This window comes from Melospiza melodia, chromosome Z (genome assembly GCF_035770615.1).
Source record: "Melospiza melodia melodia isolate bMelMel2 chromosome Z, bMelMel2.pri, whole genome shotgun sequence".
Classification (NCBI taxonomy): domain Eukaryota; kingdom Metazoa; phylum Chordata; class Aves; order Passeriformes; family Passerellidae; genus Melospiza; species Melospiza melodia.
The window spans coordinates 25,120,252-25,142,379 of NC_086226.1; the positions used below are offsets into that span (position 1 = coordinate 25,120,252).

At 37.2% G+C, this 22,128-nt stretch overlaps 1 protein-coding gene across 1 annotated transcript; it reads right to left on the minus strand.

Annotated features, from left to right (window-relative positions):
- Positions 1 to 382: 382 nt before the first annotated feature.
- On the minus strand, positions 383 to 21,651 carry PJA2 (praja ring finger ubiquitin ligase 2). The gene is given in 10 exon segments (XM_063180813.1): positions 383 to 474; positions 477 to 552; positions 1,777 to 1,892; positions 2,182 to 2,296; positions 6,453 to 6,561; positions 8,604 to 8,789; positions 10,191 to 10,376; positions 14,897 to 15,908; positions 19,532 to 19,723; positions 21,632 to 21,651. Coding segments are annotated over 9 exon segments (2,043 nt in total). The 5' UTR covers positions 19,722 to 19,723; positions 21,632 to 21,651; the 3' UTR covers positions 383 to 421.
- Positions 21,652 to 22,128: the final 477 nt, after the last annotated feature.

Sequence of the window (22,128 nt, forward strand, 5' to 3'; positions counted from 1 at the left end):
TCCAGTCCCTGAAGGGACTCCACAAGAAGGATGGAGAGGGACTATTCACAATGGCTTATGACAGGACAAGGGAGAATGGTTTCAAACAAAAAGAAAGTAGGTTTGGATTACACATTAGGAGGTACTTCTTCACAGTGAGGGTGGTGAGGCCCTGGCATGGGTTGCCCAGAGAAGCTGTGGATGTTCCAGCCCTGAAAGTGTTCAAGGCCAGGTTGGATGGGAGTTGGAGCGACCTGGTTTAGAGGAATGTGTCCCTGCCCACAGCAAAGGGGGTTGGAGCCAGATCTTCTTTAGAATCCCTTCCAACCCACGCCAATCCATGACTATATATATCAATATTTTATACTGATTTTTTTTCACATTATAATTAAAACAGGCAAAATTTACATATTTATTTTGGTGGCAGATTTTATTTTCGACCCTAGTCTGAGGGTCCTGTAGCAATGTTAACAGAAGATGCTGAATCATCAATCAAATAAAAAAAACAGTGTCATCAGCTGCTTCGGGAAGTGCAGGTGCAAGGACATGACGACAAACAGGGCATGTTCCTGACTACAAAAAGAGAAAAAAAACCCAAGTCATTTGCACAGTTTGCATTCAATTCTACTAAAAAGCTAAAAGTTATTATTTATAAAGTATTTAGGGTCTCCACAAAAGCACCACCTCAAACTCAAATTTGACTGCATAGCTACCTAGAGCTGACAGCTACCTAGAGCTGACAAACTCAGAAGAAAGAGTTGTTTTGCTACGTAGCAAATGCATCAGGTTCTCTGCAGGTTCTTCACAGCATTGATTTTACAGGTGGGGCTTTTTTTTTTTTTTTTGAGGCAAAGATTAAATATAAGTTAGGTACAGCCCAAATCTAAGATGTTGAAACACCTAGTTTTCAGCAATAGCCGCTTACTATGACAACAGAAAAAAAAAGGCAGGATGTGTAAAACAAGAAAAATGCGTATGGTAATCAACATTATCACGGTAAAAAAAATTATAAACCCATCAACGAAATCCATCAGGCCTCCATGCTAGAGGTATTCTGATATTTATCCCATGGTAAAACCAATTAATCTTTCTCTTATACTCTTGAGGAAATTGTGTTACACTGTAAGCTCACTGAGAACTACCAAATCCAGGCTTGTAATGCACATAAAGGAGAGTAGAAGTGCAACTAAAAAAATCATACCAGTTCATTAATTAAAGTTGTTTTAGTTTAGCTTCAACATGGTGCAAGCCTTTTTAAGACATTTGGAAGCAAAGTGATTATAGATAATGAAAATTAAATCTAATATTGTATAGAATTAATAAAGGTAATTTTAAAAAAAGTTAATCTACAAGCATTTCACTATTTCCTCTGCCAGCCTCTGTCACAATAAACGGGCCTGACATTGTGGTAAGACAGATCAAACCCTTTGCTCTTCTCAGAGAAAATGACTTCATTGTCTTTTCTTCAAGACAGAAGTATAGTAAAGAAAGTTTTTCTTGTACCAAAACAAGTTATAACTAATCCATGTTTTTCATTCTTAGTAAAGGAAAACATGTTTTCCCTTACAGAAATATTCCCTCTATTGAAGAAACTGACCTTCAGGTGAGTAAAAATATAAATTTTTTCCTCACTTGCACTAGAATTTGGTTCTAAAATGCATAAAGTCAAATAATATTTCATAAATTCTTGGTATTTCATCCCACATTTTCAAAGAGTTAAAAGTTCTTCCAAGAAGAATACACAATATACACAACCCTCCCTGCCCCCAAATCCTCCACCAATCCTGTAGTACTTACTCTCTGTAACCAAAGAGTTATACAAGGTTTGTGAAACAAATGATGACAGGGTAACTCTGTAATGATTTCACCTTCCACATATTCACTGCAACAGATAGTACAACACTGCTCTTGACCTAAAGCCATGATGAAAAAAAAGCATTAATACCTTGTTTTACATCTCAGGGGAGCTCAGATTCAAGTACATATATTATCAACAGTATCACTAATGGTTACAAAATACAGTCACAGTAACTCCATTAAAGATTACTTTTCCAAATGGATCAAAATTATACTCAGATTCAAAAGATCTTAAGACAGCATTATGCAGTAATTACACTTAAATATTGCATCTATGGTATTAGAGAAAGTTGAATTTTTTCTTACGAACTTTGTGGAAATTATTTTTTCCTTATTTTTCCATACCATTGTAGTCACCTGTGACAACAATCTGTGGCAGGCTATCTATGGTCTGTTTTGTAGCAGGTGGATGAGTCTGTTCAGCATCAGATGTAAGAGACTCCAACTGTGCCAGAGCAGTCTGAAAGGGGTAAGCAGAGATCAAGTTCTATTATTCACCAATGTAACATTTCATACAAAACAAACAAACAAGCATGAAAAGGAATCACATTCTAGCAGTGTTACTTTTCAAAATGGAAGACATGTCTGTCAAACTAACAATTTAATAATTTTTATTTTTGTAATGAATGAGATGAAACTGAAGGTCAAAACAGCAATGCCTTGCTTTTAAAGCATTCTTAGAGTATGAGGACAGTGTCACAACTTAATCTACAGTGAATATTTGTTAATTTGAAAAAGTTACAGAAAAAGAAGCAAGTTGAAAATGTAATAAAGCTTGCCAAGCTAAAACTGTCCTTTCATTGTCTTCTTGAAAATAAATGCCTCATTAATGTGTTTCTTGGCTTCAATTATTAAATTACTCAGGCACAAACAAAAAATATTAAGTACCTTGGTTACACTAAGAGTGTAAACTTCAAGAAATAAAAACCCCAAGATCTATGTAGATATTTCTAATCTTAAAACAGACCAAATTCTCTGAAGTAACTTTTTTAAACTAAATTTTTTTACCATACAAAATCTTTAAGACTATAAGTCTACACCATTTTTGCTGTGTACATCATACATTCAACTGTGTAAGGCACTCAGAGGATATCCAGAAGAAAAAAAAAATTAAAATCACAGAACTCAGAATATGTGGTTGTATTTGCTGAGAAATGTACTAACCTGTTTGAACATCACGCAAACTGAAGAACACAAATGCTGGGTTCACACCCTGAATGAATTAGTCACATCATTTAAGTACAACTACTTACTGTTCTAATCAGCTTGAAAATTATTTACATTATTGGCTACAAAACTCTCTTAGTAAGAAGTATAAGATGGTGTGATAATTTTGTAATGTTAGGAATACACTTAAGTAAAAAGCTCTATATACTAGAAAAACAGTGGACTATACAGAAACCTCTCCAGTTGTCTTTCCTTTTAAACTTTCCCTGAAGTTACTACAGCTTCAAATATGCTTGGACTACCTGAAAACATGCTTGGACTTGGATTGCAGTGACAAAGTACCTCAAGCTACCACACTAAATGAGCAGTTTTATACCTACAGTCAAACCTTTGGGGCAGAGAGAGATCAGCAGGAGGCAAGAAATATTTACAGCTCCTACTGCCACAAGAAATCTGTCAGTTCAAGGGAAAACCTGGGGTTATTCGTAGTGTTGTGTGCAAGTTCCCCTACAAAACAAGTATATTGCTCCAATTTTACAGCTAATACCCATCAAATTCTGGTACAGCAGACAGTACTACTTGACTAACATTAAGACGATTTTATTATTTGTATTTGGTTTTTGCTCCAATTGCAATGGTCTGAGAATAAACAGTAGGTAAAAATACTACGCTTAATCAGAGTAACTACTACACCTGGAAAAGTTAGAAAAGATCCCAGGGATACAGAATGTTGCAATAGTGTCAAACTACTCTGTTTATATCCAGCATGAATATTCTCAAACTGAAAGATCTGCATTACTTGCTTGCTTCTGAAACCTACACAAAAGAAACATTATAGACACAAAGCCATACACTTAATCTGAGGCTGAAAGCCACATTTTCAAATCCAAAGTAGTGTCTGTTTTATAACTTTTATAAGATGTATCTTCAAAATACCTGTACTTCCTCTTATTGGTTGCGTGACTGCTTACTTCTCCATGTACCAAAACCAAAATGCTGGACATTTGGCTACAAAACAAGAGTGCTACAGCCTATGAGGGTTTGAGTTCCTCACATCTGTGAAATGGCACAGGAAATACTTATAAAGTCACTGATGCAGCAGGAGCAACTAGCCTGTACTGCTAATGAAGTAAACCAGACACTCCCAACTATGTAGTTTCTTTCTTACAGATGGAAGAAAAAAATATTTAAAATCACACACATATTCTATTAAGTTTTAGGAATTCAGAGCTATAAAAGCTATACAACACAGCTTTTCAGAAGAAGTATCTAGTATCTAATACTTTCATTACTTCTCCTGTCCAAATGTCATAATTATTTGGGATAGAGCTCTCCCACTCCATCCCCTCCAATTAAGACACACTTGAATTTTGGGTGCTTTATTGTGTCACATCCCTTTCAAGTATTTCAAAGAAATAGTAAGCAATTTTGCTCATATTTCCTGAACAATTTTAGTAACCATTTCATACTGTAAAAATGTGCTCTATATTCTGCTTGAGATTAGAAGGGAATATTTGGAATTCTTACTCAGAACCTGTGTTGTCTATGTGGTCACAGTCTATACAAGTACATACAGTCATCTACCTTTTATTTCTCAGTTACCACTTTCTGCTGACTAATTCCAAATACGCCAAGACTTCTATGCCTACCATAAAGTTTCACACGCTTGTCTGCTACTTTTAGGCACAAATGCCATGTAAGAGAATCGGTGTTTCCACATTCATAGTGCCCTGTACCACAGGTACCTCTGTCGTCATCTGCCTGTTTGCTAATAGTGTTCAGTGACACTCTGTTCCTGGTGACACAAATATAATTACAGCACCTCCTCAACCAGCCATGCACATAATCACCTAGGATTACTTTTACAGTTCACTCTAACTGGACTGCACACATTTCTTCTGACAGAGTACTTAGGCAAATGTTGTTATACAGGAATGAGAAATCAAAACTTAAGAGTCATAATAAACTCAGTCTCCTTCTCAAGTGTTAATGTGCAGATTAAAAAAAAAAAAAAAAAAGATGTGATTAGTTTCCCCTCTCTACACAGATCCTCTCATTTGGTGCAAAGGAGGAGGTCAACTGTTTTAGCAGTTCATCTGGTTTTTTTTTGATGTAGTGAGAACCAGCCACTACGCAAGAGACAAGAATCTTCTCTATATGGCTTCAAAACACTGCTTTTACAATAAGGGCATCGACAGACCTTCTCCACATTAATGAAGTGTGTCTTAATAAGTAATGCTAAGAAGATCCTACACAGGAGAAGGCCCTGTGATATTTGATCAAGAATGATGACCTCCCATATACCTTGGGGGACGTACAAAACCTGGAAACTGCATGACTCCCAACTTACAGGATTGGCCACATCCACTGACTTGGAAAAGACCTGGGAACCTTATTCAGAAAATCATTGACTTTGCACATATTCACGGAAAAAAAACCCGTTATCTATGATTGTTCCACTGTCTGCCAGCTTTAGAGAGCATTTCAAAGTGCCCTTGGTATTTTGTCTGCAAGCACACTATGACATACAGCCTGCCCGGTTCACCCCTTTAACTTGGGTGCTAGCAGCCAAACTGCCCCTTGTTGCCCTAAACTTACGTGACCTACAAAACATTCAGTTCAGCTGTTGTAACACCATATTATATGTCTACACATCATTTAGCTTTTATTTTGACAAATACCCTGCAGGGGAGATTTCTAGCAGTGCCAGAATTGTCATACTGCATCAAACTGGATCTCAGCTAGCTCTATATTCACTCTGACATTGACCAACCTGAAGTTAAAAACAAAAGACAAAGACCACAACCATGCTGGTTCTTGATAATAAATGCTTTGGTCTATATCCAAAAAATCAGACAGGTGATATGGGATACATCAAGGTAAAGATAAAAGACTTTTTTTTTTCAGGTGGTTTCTTTACCTGATTGGAGTTTTTTGTCTGTTTGTTACTCGATGGGTTTTTTTTTAAAACTCTTTTTTAAAATTTAAAATATACTGAGTAAGACAGTCAAACACAGAAAGCATCTTCTACTGATAAATAAAAATTTGAGGAATCCAAATACACTCTTGAAAAAAAAAAAAAAAGCTGCTACAATTCATAGGCACAGGTTCAAGCATAAGCTTTCCTTCGTTATGTAGAGAATTTGGCAAAATTCTTTAGAATTAAACGGCATACGTTTACACTGGTAGAAACCAGTAACTTTCTTGGCCTTATGAGCAAATAAATGAATATACTAAAAGAAGCAGGAACTGAGAAATGACTTCTTTTAGTACATCCTTTAAAAGAACTTTCAAGATGTATTTTCATGTTTGCTGACCCAAAAGTTCAAGCTAACACAGGAAGGTATCTGAAAATTCCCTGATTTTCAGATTAAGTTGAAAAAGGATTCAACTATAAATATTTATGCCACAACATCAAAGCTATAAGACCATCAAAAATATTTTAATACCTCCACAGCTTCTAAGTGTCCCTCTAGTGCCATATATGTGAGAAATTGAGGTTCCATGTAAGGAATGGCTTGACCAAGTCCTAGGCCATCACCAAACTCATCAAGTAGTCTGAAAAACATGGGTTAGGAAACATGGTCTTATTTTCAAAATTAATAGTTACAACAGAAAGTCTGATATATCAAATTATTGCACAACACCTGTTAGTAACAGCCCGATACCCAGCCAGCTGATCTCTCCCTCCCTTGCCTCAACTGGACATGTAAATAAGATAAAAAGCTCATGGTACAAGAATAAGGGCCATGAGTCATCAATCATCACCAAAGGCAAAACTGACTCAATTCAGGAAAAGCCTTAATTTAATTGAAAGGTTGAACCAGATGATCTTTTGAGGTTCCTTTTCAATTTAGGCTGCTCCATGATTCTATTAATTTCTTGCCAATAAAAATGGATTTGAATGGTAAGAAACAAAGACAAAAGCCTTTCTCTTAGCCCTCTCTTTATTTCCAGGCTCAATTTCACTCCTTAGCCCTTAAGCCCTCTAATTTTCCCTATCCCAAGCAGGGCAGAGAAAAAGGAACACGGGTTGTGGTCTGTCCAAGGGAAGTTTCTCTTTGCAATTACTTCCTCCTTACGCTGTTTCCCTGCTCCTACAGGTTCTTCCCACAAGCTGCAGTCCTCCATCAGCTACTCCAGCACATGTTTGCCACAGACACAGGTCCATCAGCAAATTCCTACCTGTTCCACCACGGTCTTCCCCGGCTCTAGAGCACTTCCTCCCCCTTCTTTTCTTACCTTGGTGTCTGCAGGGTTGCTTCTCTCACATTATCTTCATTTCTCTCTCACACACTGCTTGCTGTTCAACATTTTTTATCCTTTCTTAATACTTTCCCAGAGGCCCCACCCTATGGTGGGTCCACTGGAGTCAGCTGGAACAAGCTTTCTCCCACATGGGGAGGCAGTTCCAGCCTCTCAGAGACAGTTCTGCAGTTTTGGTCCCAGGACAGTGGTATCACATTCCCACAGTATATAATTCAGAACATCCCGATGGGAGTTCTTACTGTGAAAGAGTATAAGTTCAGCTAATATGTTTCATATGTATTGGTATTAAATTTTTTTACAACTAACAATCAGATTGTTATTACATCATGTGTCAGGTCCTTTGAGTTCTGTTTTAGAAATTCAGAAATTAAATCTTAAAACAGGCGCAAGTGAAATGATGTACAGGTCTGCATATGTTCAGCAGACCAAACTTAACAGATCATCCAGATCATTGTTACTTTTTTCAGTAACTAAGAAGCTTACCAAGGCCAACCTCCAACACTTAAAAGACAGCTTCTGTCCCTGTCACACAATTCCATTGCTAGCTTACTGCCTGACAGTGTAAGAATACAGGTCTTACTTCTAGTTTGGACTCTCATGCATTAGTCCCTATTATGCTTTTCTACAATATAACTTCACAAGGTGAAAACAACAGTGTTGGTATGTCTGCACTCAAGTCTATATTTTAATAACCAGAAGAGAGCATGTGTTATGTATCTCACTGGAAAACCTTTTGTCTATCATATTCTAAACCAACACATTATACTATTATACATTATACTATTTTGTATGTGGCTCCAATCACTTTATTCCTGGTATTTGAAGCATGTTTATAATAAATTGATTGTAATATACTTCAGTAATCTAATGACAGAAAATGGAATGAAGCATTCAAAATTATTATAATATTGGATAAGTGTATGGCATTTGACAGAGAAATAAAATAGATCTATAATGACTAACTTACACCAGTTTGAAAGGAGGAAAAGACCAATTATAAAATAGGACTGACTTGAATGCTGATTACATTTATACTGCCTTATTTCTGTTACACTTCCACTTGAAAATTAAATTAGAAAATAAACTCATGTCTTGCATATTTAGGGCACCACAATTTTCACAAATCACAGCCTGATTTAGCAAATCTATTCCCTTCTCTCTCATTAGAAGATAAATAGCACTTGAAATACCTTAAACTTTAAAACTGAGATTATTAGTCCTTGAAGCAACTGCATACTGATAGCCATAAGTACTTTTGATATCTTATACAGAAAACAAAATAGTAACTACAAAACCTCTGAAATGAAAGCAGACAACTATCAAATGCATACCTCCACTCCACATCCAGATCTTCACTCACACTGGAGTCATCCTCAAGATTGTTATTTCCATCCAACAAGAAGAATCCAAGATGTACAAAATCACGAATTGGATCATTTTCCTCATCACTGCTACTTTCTACTTCTTCTCGGTACTGTAACCAAGGAATTTCACCTTCCTCCAATAATGCCTGCTCCCTTTATATAAATAAATAAAAAGCTAAAACTAAAAAGCTAAGAGAACTTACAAACACATATAAGCAACAAAAGCCAAACAAAACAAAGACTAAACAGATATGTTTCCCAGACTACAGAGTCACAGATTAGGAATTAAGCATTTGTCATAAAAATTCAAGAAATTCACAGGGCTCACAATCTAATAACACCCATGATTCTGTGGCAAAGTTTTGTCTAATGCTCAAGGCCAGCAGTACAGTACGCAGTTTGTTGCAAATTTTCCCTAGTACAGACAACATCCCTGCCAGGGTTAATAAATTTGGCAATAAACATCTTATTTATCTACAAATTCCCAAAGGCACTACGGAGAAAGATTGTCTTGACACCCAGAGCAGCCTCCATGGCAAAGCTTGGCTTGACTGCAATGCAAAGAGCTACTGTTTGCAAGAGAAGCTATCTTGCAAGAGAAAGACTCCTCTCATTCCTGGATATTCTAGAGGAGCAAAAGTCACCTGGATGCAGAGTCTCATGGGGCTGTGAGGCCCACTTTCCTTATAGAAGGGAAAATAAGCACGAATTATGTTAAAGATGCATACATTTTTATGCTGATCATACAAAAAAAAGTTAAAAATCTCCATTATTGTTGTCTGAAAGAGATGAGTTATTATAAAGTTTTCATAAAGTCACACTAGTTCTTCAAGACCCAAGAATGTGGAGAATACTAAAAAAGCATTAACAACAAACAGGATTGCTTAGCAATAGAAGCACCTAACTGCACGTAAGAAGCTGAAAGAACACTTAAGTGTGGCCTTTGCTTTATAAAGATCCAAACTAGAGTCAATATTAAATGCTTAAAAAAAGCTAAGAACGTTCCTTTTATTTGTACATAGCTACAAATTTTGCCTTATAGCAAAGGCAGCTACAGTTGAATGACTAGAAAAATAAAGTTTAAAGTTACTAGAGCAAGCAAGAAATTCAAGTTTTCTTCAATCACCGATAGGGCTGCAGAAAATAAGGAGCAGCAGTGGAATAGGAGAAGCAATAAAGCAGAGAGATAAACAAGTTCTTTTCCAGGAGTCCTATGCAGTATCAAAGGATGTTTATGTAACATGTATATCTTAAAAATTAACTTGCCTAACTGGCTTTTTAAAGTCAATATTAAGTCTATTAGCCATATTGATATTACATGTCAATACACTCTCATTGTTTCTGGATGTTTCATTACAAAGAACTGCTTGCATGAAATGTCATTTTCCCTGACTTGAAATACATACAACTATTCAGATTATTGTGATGTAGGCAAATGATTGTTGCTAGCATGGTAACCGCTTTTAGATGCTATTCTATGTAGTGCTATGTGAATACCCTACTACTGGCGATGCTAGAAGCTGTAGGAAGTTAGCCAATAAAATAAAGGCATACTCTTCTTGGAAACAGAAGTCTGTGCTCTCCTCTGTCACACCACTGCTGCTCCTCTGCACACCAGGGTCACGCTCCTCCCTGCACGAGACAGTCTCCCAGCTTTCATCACTTGAGGACTGCTCTTTTTCCACAGCAGTAAAATAGGAGGGCACAGATGTAGACCATTCTCCATCACTGCACTCTGAGCTGCAATTTAAACAAGTAACAGAGTATGAATTCAAACACTGCTTTAGGGGAAAGAAAATAATTTCCTACATTTCTATCAACATTGCTCTCAATATCAGCAACTTTTTTTCTAAGAGAAATGAATCTTGTGCTATCTATAGATGCATTACAAATCAAATGCACATAGAGTTATTTAAAAAAAAAAAGAAAATTAGAATGTAAAAAAAAATTCAAACATTCTACCCATCCTACTTTGCAAAAATGTTTTGTTCTTCTCTTGCCCCATATGTAGAGTACAGGAAACAACTCAGAAACAGAAACCAGTCTCACTACACACATCTTTCTCCCAGATTAGAAAAATGGCAGCAGTGGCACTGCTTGATTAACAAATAATAATCAATGTTAGCCTTACCTCTCAGCCAAACAAATTTAAAGCCACAGATCTCAGAAAATATAAGCCATACAGAATGACCTTTTTTAACATAGAAAGATATAATGGATTACAAACTCCAAACTATTTGATTCACTACCCCAAACAATATGAACAGCAGGGAATTTTGAAAAAACAATTTTCTCAGCCACCACATAGGAAAGGGCAATAAACAAGCTTTGAGCAGCTTAAACAAAATAGTAGTGCTAGCACAATCTTAGGAAGGATAAACTACTGCTGCCATTGGTAATGGCACTTAGATGACTCACTCACTACAGTGACAATTACTGAAAATCCAAAAAAAAGTTAACTAGCTCTGTCACTTCAAAAAGTTAGAGAAAACACACATGTGAACAGCCAACTTGCTTACTGGACCTCATTTTATGAAGCAATCAACAACACCCACAGCATAGTTCTCTAATCTGCTAAACCCAGTATGTCAAGTGTATTGTTATTCCCCCACCTACAAACTCACTAATTTCCTCCCTTTATCGAATATTACAAATGTATGCCAGTAGAACTATAAATTTAAGGAATTTTCAGTGCTTTTGAAAAACTGCATAGTATATACTGCAAGTTTTACAAGAATGAAGAAGTTCAAGACAAAGATTATATACAAGCATTTTAATTTGAGGCAGGAATAAATTTTTCTACCACAATTTTGATGACTAAGAAAAGTGATGGAAATGAGAATATTCATTAATTTTGGGCATTTCATCTAATGCATTACACCATCTAAAGCTGAATATTGACTTTTTTTAACCTTTTGATCTGTTTGGTTCTTTGGTTTTGGGTTGGGAGTTTGGTTTGGAATGCTGTTTGTTTTTACCTTGTTTGATCAAGTTTTTTAATATATATTATACAATTTCATCTTAGATTAAATTGTATATAGCTGAAATATTCATGCCTTGTTTTAGTTGTCTCTATTTTACAATCTGAGAATGACTTCCAACACACTTTAGAACACTCCTCCTTTGCTTTTAGTCAAATTTGTTCTATGTAACGTTTATACACAAACACTAATTCAAACCAGAAAAGGATATACCTAAAGTCACTAACTCTAAACGACTGAAGAACATGAAATATTTCAGAACTTAGGATTTAACTCTGCTCAGTTCTGCATGGGTGCAGAACATTACTTAATGGTTAGAGAGTTACAGACTTGTCACTTGCCAAAAGCATAGCACATGAACTTAGCATCTGCATGTGGATTTGCTGACACTAGTCCCTCCCCCTGACTGAACCCCTTCCTAACCCGTACTTGGCATCCAGTCCAAAATTAAATGGATGGAGCTAATGGATATGATCCTCCTCCCTCCAACCCTGCCCTGGGACCTTCCACCACCCTTTGAACATACATGGTTCTGAGAAACATGCAAGACTTTCTCCTTCCCACACAGCTTCAACATGCTAACACCACAAAAGCTGTGCACCTCCTCAAAGAGAAAATGTGAGGTGGAGGCCAACACTGCAGCAATCAAAACGTGAATTTCTCCTTGGGTTGGGAATAAGCTAAAACTGACCTGAAGGATGTAGTTTGACATGTATGTAGCTTTTCATGCAGCTCCGTATGAATATAAAATATAGTTTAAATCTTTAAACATAAAACTCCACCTTTCAAGAGTGATCATATTACTTCTTTGTACAGACCAACTGACAATTTATTTCATAAACATAAGTATTTTTAGGTTTTAGAACATAAATTACGGGGATTCTAAGTTAAAAATACATGATTCCTATTTACTGGTTCAGTTACCGTCATCATCAAGAACATTTCTAATAATCAACCCATGTTTGTTTTTGTCATGCTACAATAATTCATCACTGTGCTTCATGGAAGCCAAAGTTACAATTGTAGAATACATTACACTTCCTTCATGGCATTTTAATTTTCTAGCAGCAGCATTTCAAAAAGGGAGAAGACTATGCATTAATCAAAATTTTTGAAAAGCAAACTTTACAAGGAAGTGATAGATTCATTTGCAAGTACCTTTATTAAGAATCACATAATTGTCAGGGTTGGAAGGGACCTTTGAAGACCATCCAGTCCAACTCTTTTGCCACCCTGCCATCCAACCTTTCTGCAGTCCAATCTGGGACACAGGAATGGTCTCAGGTGGGTTTGGAATGTCTTCAGAAAGGGAGACTCCATGACCTCTATGGGCTACCTGTTCCGGTGCTTTGCCACCCTCAACCTAAAGTTCTTCTTGCTGGGGTAGAACTCCTTGTGTTTTAGTTTATTGCTATAACTCCTTGTCCTGTCACTGAGCACCACTGAAGGGAGTCTGGCCTCATTCTCCTGGCACCCACCTTGGAGCTATTTATTTGCATTAGTGAGATCCTCTCTCAATCTTCTCCAGACTAAACAGACCCAGATCCCACCTCTCCTCATAACAGATGCCCCAGACCCCTCATCATCTCTGCAGCCTCCACTGGACCCTCTTCAGTAGCTCCTTATCTTTCTACAACTGTGGAAACCAAAAATGAACACACTACCCCGGTGTGCCTCACTAGGGGCAACTTAAAACTCTGCGACTTTTAAGTTTTAAAGACAAGATTTTACACTAATTAATTTTCATGCTTTTCTCTCTACAAAAATACAGGACATACAATCTACAAAGCAGGTTAGCTTATGAATGACAAGCACATGTACATCAACAGACAGCCACATCAATATCCAGAAGACATGTCTTGTGAAGTGGGAACAGAATCAACAAGATGAAAGCAAACTGCAAGAAAAGAGGGAAAAAAGCCATCACAAATACTACTACATCTCATAAGGTTAGAAATATTTTTATCCTCAAATAGCTCAGTTATATAATTCCAATTAATAGTGAAGAGTTCTAAGCTAACATTTTATGAATAGAAGTTAATCAACATAAAGTTTATCCAAATTATTTTGTCTTTTGGATGATGCCTTGGGGTGATTATATGGTGCTTGCATCCCCAATCATCTGTTCTGTTTATGCTGGATATTAAGCTTTGCACCTTTAAGACTCGTTCCAGAGAGTGAAGCGGGGGTGAAGAAGAAGTGTGCAGTTTGTTTTCAGGCACTGCACTCACTCCTCCACACTCCTGCTCCTGGACTGTGTTCTCTGTGGCATGGACGGACAGCGGGACAGAGCTCTCCTTTGCTTTTAGCTAGTTTTTAGCTAGCTAAGGCAGAGAAGTTTCCTGGAATGTGGTTTTTCTTTTACTTGGAATCGTTCAAGCCTGCTCTGGACTGAAAACCCAGAAAAACACCGGGAGCTCGCACCTGTTGGAGCCCGGGATGCTGTGTTCCAGTGCTGGAGGGACTAAGAGACTGGGGGAGCCGAGTTACACTCCACAACAAGGACTCTCTGAATTCTAATATTTTTTCATTTTATATTTTTGTGAATACTTTTCTTGTTAAATAAACAGTTTTTTCACTTTTCTCCAAGGAAATATTTTCCTGAATCAGTTGGGGCCAGGGCCACTTGGATCTGCTTTCTAGAGAGACCACTTTTGGAGTTTCCTTGAAAATATGCCCTAAACCAGGACAGCTGAAGAGCTCAAAGCGGGAGAAACCTGAACACTGCTTCTCGTGTCAAGGTTGGAGCAATTTGTAAATCTAAAACTGTCATAATTAATAGTTACTTTGGAAACACCTAGTAGTCTGAAGAATTTTCATTAAAATGGGATTAAAACACCCTATCAAGTTATTCTTCAGATATTACAAGGAAGAACAATTTCTTTCAAAAGAGACAATAACATAAATAGGCTGCCATGTAGAATACCAAGATTTGGAAGCAAAAAAACTAATTCTGAAGAGTAAGCCTAGAAAGAAACTTTCAAAGCTGAACAAGTCTCCCAAGTCTTTACTCTCTATCTGCTCAGTAAAAATGAAATAAAAATAAACAAGTAATATTCCTCAGTGATAAGATGCTCTGACTGCAGACATAAAGAAAGGCTTTTTCCATTACCAGAAGAGTGAAGGATAACTGAAAGGAAAACTTGGCATCTTGTTATCTGATCATATTCTGAAATGCCTTAAGTTTTTATGTCTCATCTGCTAACATATTGTTCAGTTTCACCCATTATTTACACAAAAGATTCAATACTAAAGAAGATAGAAAAATAAAACATTTACCTGTCTTCATCTTTATGGAACATTACGTAATGTGTGTTGTGGTCTTCAAACTCATTCCAAAAAGCACTGTCACTTAGAACATTGTTTTGCTCCCGAGTTAGTGCATTTCTTCTTAAGTCTATTTCTATGTTTTTTTGATGACTGCACATTTTTGAAAGAAAGAACATACCAGAACTCATCTCATCTTTGCCACCTCTCAAGGGACACTCAGGATGGCACTGCAGGACATCAGCAGTTCCGATTCTCCTCCAGGAAACATTTTCCTCTTCATCATCACTAGGGAGATGTTTTTCTCTCTCCAGTTGTTTAGCAGTATTTTGTTTTCTAATTTTAGGTCTCACTACTAGTTCAGATGAATTTTCTTGGTCAGAGTCTCCATCACAGATGTTTAATACATCAGCAGCTGGTACAGGGGTTCCAATTCCTACATCCACTATGTGTTTTATCTGCTGTGCTTCATAACTGTCATCAACCAGGCTAATTTTTGGTGTAGCTTCACCTTCAGCAGATTTAGGTCTCTTATTGTTTGGACATGCCAAAGGTGTTGGTCCTGCTTCTTCACAACTTTCTTTATAAACACTGTGGTTGAAAGCAGAGAGTCGGGACTCTAAGTCACTAATAGACTCCATGTCTTTTTGACACTGAGAAAGTATGTTATCTAGTCTTCCCTGAATAAGACCTGCTGCTTCTCTTATCCAAGAAAATTTGTCTAGACCATCCTCTTCCTCTCCATCACTGCTATCTGGCTCATAAGAGTCAATGTTTACAAAAGCAATTCCATTTTTACCATTCAAATCATTATGCCCTCCAGACGTGCATTCTGCAACGTCCTCAGATTTTTCATAAGGATTCATCAGGTCCCGTGAGGTTTGGTTGCCTTCTAGGTCATAAGAGAATACAGAAAGTGGTGATGTTTGGCTTGATGCACTTTGGCAAACAGGTTCTCTAGTGCCAGCATCTTTTGACAAAGGCTCAGAAACTTGAACGAATGGACTAGAATTTTCAGAGAAAGCTGTAAGAAAGAATGCACCAGAATAATCAAAACCAACAGAAATATTCTTGTCTACAACAACTGCTCATTTAAAAAGAAGGGATAATTTACTAGGACTGCCGTACAAAGTGATAGAAACATTTATCAGAGATGCACTCATTCTTCAGTAATATATTTATTTTCTCATTTATACAAACTAAGCCGACAGAAATAGATCTAAATTATACAATTCCAACTACAGATGTGATAGGAAAAAAAGTATTAAAGGAACACATATACAAGCAGAATTTTTACATTGTTTATATAAAAGGGAATTATAAGATAACAGGAAAACTGAAAGAACATTTCTCTCCATACTGGATTATCCATTCATTAACTGGCTAAATTGTGCCTTCTGCCACACTTAGATAAAGTCACTTATTGCTACTATAAATTGCATACTAAAAGAACTGTAATTTTTACCTGCACCTTTGAGTGAAACTCCTTTTAAGAAGAAAATAGCAGGGTTGAATGTGGTATTACAGGTAATAGCTGCTTCATCACAAATGCATTTTACTTATATTACACTTGAACATCTCTTGCATAGAGGGACAATAAACATCAAATCTAGCAGCAAGAGTTAAAGAAGGTAAAAACATCTATACTACTGCTACTACAAAATCAATACTTTTCAAGTAATTTTTGAACTCCTAACCAAGGCAATAGTCCAGACTTTTTTGTCCAAAATCTCATCTAAATCATTAGATGAGGCTCCATTACTAGGTAGGTGAATTCCTGGCACTGGAATCTTACGAGAGCTATGCCCCTCAGCACTAGAAGTCTGGCTTCTAGGAAATAATACTGTATCTAATTAGAATCTTGAAGCTCCTCCACAAAATTGCTATGAGCCAAGGCTGGTAGGCAGGCCCCTCTAGAGATCATCTACTCCATTCCTCTTGCTCAAGCAGAGTCACATATATTAAGTTACTAAGGATCAAATCCAGTCATATTTAATATTGTAAATAGTACTTCCTCCTAACCATCTTCTACAGTTTCTTAGATTCCTAAAGCACCTGGATGGTAACTTCATGGTGCAGGTACTAAAGGGGCCAACTAGAAGTGCCCTCCTTGATTTATTGCTTGATAACAGAGGGTCTCATGACCCAAGTAGAGACTGGTGACAGCTCAACGTGTGTAAGCAGCGCCCTGGCAGCCAGGAGGGTCCATCCTGTCCTGGGGGCATCAGGGCCAGCATCACCAGCAGGGATTGTCCCACTCTGCTCTGGGGCAGCCTCATGTAAGGTGCTGGGGGCAGTTTTGGGTACCACCACATAAGATACAAAGATATTAGACAATGTCTAAAGGAGGGCCAAGAAGATGGTGAAGAACCAATGGGGGGAAGACACACAAGGAGCAGCTGAGGTCACTTGGTCTGCTCATCTTGGAGAAGAAGAAACTGAGGGGAGATCTCACTGGGGTCTTCAAGAACCCCAGAGAGGAAGAGGAGGGGCAGACTCTGATCTCTTCTCTGGAAAACACAATGACAGAACCCAAGGGAATGGCCTGAACTTACGTCAGAAGAGGTTTATGCTGGGCATCAGGTAAAGGTTCTTGCCCCAGAGGGTGTCTGGGCACTGGAACAGACTCCCCAAGGCAGTGGTCATAGCACCAGCCTGACCGAGGGCAAGATGTGTTTGGACAATGCTGTCGGGCACCACAGAGTGATTCTTGGGAGTGTCCTACAGCCAGGAATTAGACTCAATGATGCTTGTGAGCACCCTCCTATTCAGAAAATATGCAGCATTTTAGGTAATACCTACCCACCCAAATATAATAACAGATGGGGAAAAATGTAGCCTAGGGAGACAAAAAAAGTAAATCAATCCAAAATGGTTCTGTAAGATAAATTTGAAGAGTTGCAATATACACACAAACAGATGTAAAGGAAAGGCATTTTGTTATTAAACTAATTTACATACAAAGCAACTTGGGAACAGGGAAATAATACACCCTTAAGCTGCATATATCTAATGACCCACAAAATAACTACATGCATCTCTGTGTAACTGAAAAAAGAAATGTGGTAGCATTATATAGAGACTCCATTCCAGACTCAACACTGCCTTACAGGAAATAGACCTTTAACTAGATGAAAGTATAGAAAATGTATGAAGCATGGACAACAGTAAACACACTTCAATTACAACAAATTAAAATCCCCCTGAATACAAAGCTAAAACAGCACTATACCATTATCATTTAAAAAGAAAAAAAAATTAGAATAAGAAAGCAGTTTCAAAATAGTCTATAAGGGAAGGAGGGGGAAAAAAGTTGCGTTGTAGAGCAATAGAATCACTTATGCTGGAAAAGACCACTAAGGTATCAAGTGCAACCATAAATCTAACACTGCCAAGTCCACCATTAGACTATGTATGCACACCTTTTAAGGACCACCAAGAACTGACAACTGCCACTTTTCTGGGCAGCCTCTTTCAACGACTGGAAAACCCTCTGGTAAACATATTTTCCCTAACAGCCAACTAAACCTCCTCTGGTGCAATCTGAAGTCATTTTTTCTTATTCCATCACTTGTTATTGGGCAGAAAGAAGCATACCTGCCTCACTCCAGCCTCCACTCAGGCAATTGCACAGAGCAGGAAGGTCCCTCAAATCTCCTTTTCTTCAGGCTAAACACCCCCAGCTCCCTCAGCTGCTCTTCATTTGACTTGTACTCCAGACCCTTCCCCAGCCCTGCTGCCCTTCTCTGGACACATTCCAGCCCCTCAATGTCCTTCCTGCACTGCGGGGCCCAGAACTGGACACATCACTTGAGCTGTAACCTAACCATTGCCCAGCACAGGGGGATTGTCACTGCCCTGGTGCCACACTATTGCTGACACAGGCCAGGTGTCCTTGCCCACCTGGGCACACTGATGGCTCATACTCAGCCAGTGTTGAGAAGTATCCCCAAGTCCTTTCCCCCCAGGCACTTTTGAAGATCTAAGGCTATATCAAATAAGGTTTTTTAAGCTGAAAACCTCAGACAAAGAAATGGGTCCATATTTCTAATCCAAGAAGGCCTTCTGTATTCCTCTATTAAATTATTATTCAGATGCTAATGTGAAAGAAGGCATTTTGGTAAATACTAACATCCAATATGCATTAAACAAGCAAGGACAGTGGTCTAACTGGTATACACAAAAAAAAGAGTAACTTTTAAAGATGTTTTAGAGGCTTAAACTAATTTTCACTGTGGTTGACAAAGAGAACAACCTGGTTCATGATGCATAAAATATTTCACAGCCTCATTCTAAACAGAATGTTAGAATAGGCATTTTCTCCCAAATGTGAATTTTAATTTGGAGACAAAATATTTTGAACTAAACAATGTTATTGTTTTCTAGTTTATTAGAATGTATTAACTCATTATGAATGTTCTTCAACTAAAACTACATAGCTTAATACAGATTTATTAGATTACTTATATTTTATAGAATGAAATTTAGTATAAAAGCAAAATAAAGACACAGGAAATGTACTTTTCATGTTATTTAAGTGGCTCAATAACATGAGCCACTTATATGGCTCTCAGTGTGCCTTTCTCCTCCAGCCCCAAGCATCCCAGTTTGCAACAAAATGGCACATACACAAAGATATGTACATACATAAAGAATTCTCTTTCTGAACATCTTCCAATTCTAAATGTTTGCAGTCGTCGCTCTGTTGATGTCCATCTATGTCTTGATTATTCAAAAACGGTCTAAACCCAACAAAGGAATGTCTTCTTCCACCTGTAAAAGTCTGATATGCTCCTGCAGGTTTGGGCCAGGCATATTTGCCAAGTCCTTGGCCCATTGCTACACAAGATTATGGAGGAAAGAAAAAGACAGAGATATTTGTTAAACAACAACATGTCTTTGCAGTTTCTCTCTCCCCTAGAAGTTTGATAGACTTTTCTATCAAGGAATTTTCTATTTCTCTAAAGTCTTAAGCTTCATTTACAATATGATTATTAAGAATATAGAGTGCTCTGGGACCATATATTATGAAAGCATGTAACTGAGTTTTCATCTACGCTGAATAATATTGACAAACTCTGATTGTACCCCCATCTTAACATGTTTTTAGTACATAACAGAGACCTAATAATTAGGTTTTTTAAAAATCCATCCCGGACGTCCCAGCTTTTTTTTTTTCCCACTCTGTTAATAAATCTGACGCAACACATAAATCAGCTTGCAGAAAAGATTTGCAAGCACTACACTGAAAAATCCTTTAGGTAATACAGCACAATTCAAGCAGCTCTAGCTAGCTTATCTTTGTGTCTGGAAAAGTATAATTAATCAAATCACATCTTCTAAAATGAAAGTCCCAGGGAAACGTCTTTATTCTTACTGCTAGAGGTAGTATGTTCAGGTGTGGCCATACAAAGCATTGCCCACATTCTGCTTCTTCTTGCAGCAGTTTTTCATGTTAATGAAACTTACAGCTTTTACCAAGAAAATACAGGATAAGGAGTAAAAATGAACTTGAGAAACGGTCAAAAAAGGCTGCCAATATTGTAATAAAGAGAGATTTTAATACCGCAGTATTATCAGGATTAATAATCTAACACAAGGGTTCATGTCAAAGCTGTTGCTTGTACAAATACAATTAGAAGTTCACTATTTCAGTTATACAGTGACTTCTTTGTGTCCCTCTAAGTCACTTTTAATCTTTAATAGATACAGAATTAAAAAGTTTCTGTTCTTGAAACTCACCAAATTAAAAAGTTAACATTAAAGACAAGGAAGATTAAACTTGCAGCCATTAATATAGAGTATTATAAACTTCAGAAAAATATGGAAGATTTTTTTATTTCCTGGCTGTGCAACTAATCTCTTCATTACACTTACAAAGAGTGTCTATGGGCAGAGACATATGAAAGAGATTGAACCTTGGAAGAAAAAAAAAATAGCAAGTATCTGAGCCCTTTTTTTCCTCATTCATCTATGAAGCTCTATGTAGTTTGATTACACATAATTTTCTCTGGAAATATATTTGAGTATTTGTCCAGACCTGCCCATCCTACATTAAAAACCAGAACCTAAAATGTTTGTTTTGTTATTAACTATAGCATTCTTGCAATCTTTAGAAAGGTGAAAACTCTGGTGTCTTTGCAAAACAAAAATCCTGGCAAATAACGCAAGAAATAACAGGACTGACAATTCATCTTCCTATCTAGTCAGCCAGTAGTTAATATTTTTATTAAGTCTATCAGCAAGTTATTTATTTTCAACCAAGCTCTGACAATTCTGAAATTTCCCTTCATTGAAACATGGTTGATCAGCAGACTGCCAGAAGGAGCTGACAACTAGCAGCCACATTCAAATGTGCATAATAAAATCCAATAGTTAAATTAGTAAATCAGAGTAGCAATGCAGAAATCTGTTCTCTAACAAGTGGTTGAAATAAACAAGGTAAAAATACAACAAAATTGCACAACTCTTAATTTAATTTGTTCTCTAAAACATTGGTATTGTTCAAAAACAGATGTCCACTCAACAGAGTCAAGCTCTCTGAATGCAAGTGTTTAATTTTTAAAAAACTGATGTTGACAACATTAAAACTTAATGCAATACATTTTTTGTTCCAAATAATGCTCTCGCATACAGCGTCCCTCATCATGTATTCAGTTGTTTCTAGAAGATAGAGCAGGCAGTTATTGTTCTTCTGTCCTGAGAAAGACTTACTGGATCAAGACAATGTAAGTTTTAACCACTTACTGGAGGTATGGTTGTCACATTTGGTTTTCAGGAGAGGCTAACTTCTACCCAAATATAAAACATCTAAAAAATAAGAGATGGAGGCATGAACTTATTTACCTACATGCTTAAATTCAGCAGCATTTAGCCACATGAATGCAGAGATGAATTTACAAGAAATCCTTCACACAATGAAGTTGTGAAACACCATATCCTCTCTCCGGTATTTCTTCCAGGCTAGCTCAACCTAAGGAGTGGGTACTGCTTCAGAAGGTCTGTTCATTAGACCTGTTCAAAGCACACCCAATAGTTCCTGACAAGATGTATTTCTGCACAACTGACTAGTCTTAGAGAAGCAACACACTAGTGAATAAATAACTAAGGTATAGGGCAAACAAGATAATTATTCACGTCTCTGGCTGAAGATGTTTTTACACACATCTCCATACTTCCAGAACATTATTAGAGCCACCCCAATTCCTCAAAAGGATCATGAACAGGAAAGCATTTTGGATTAC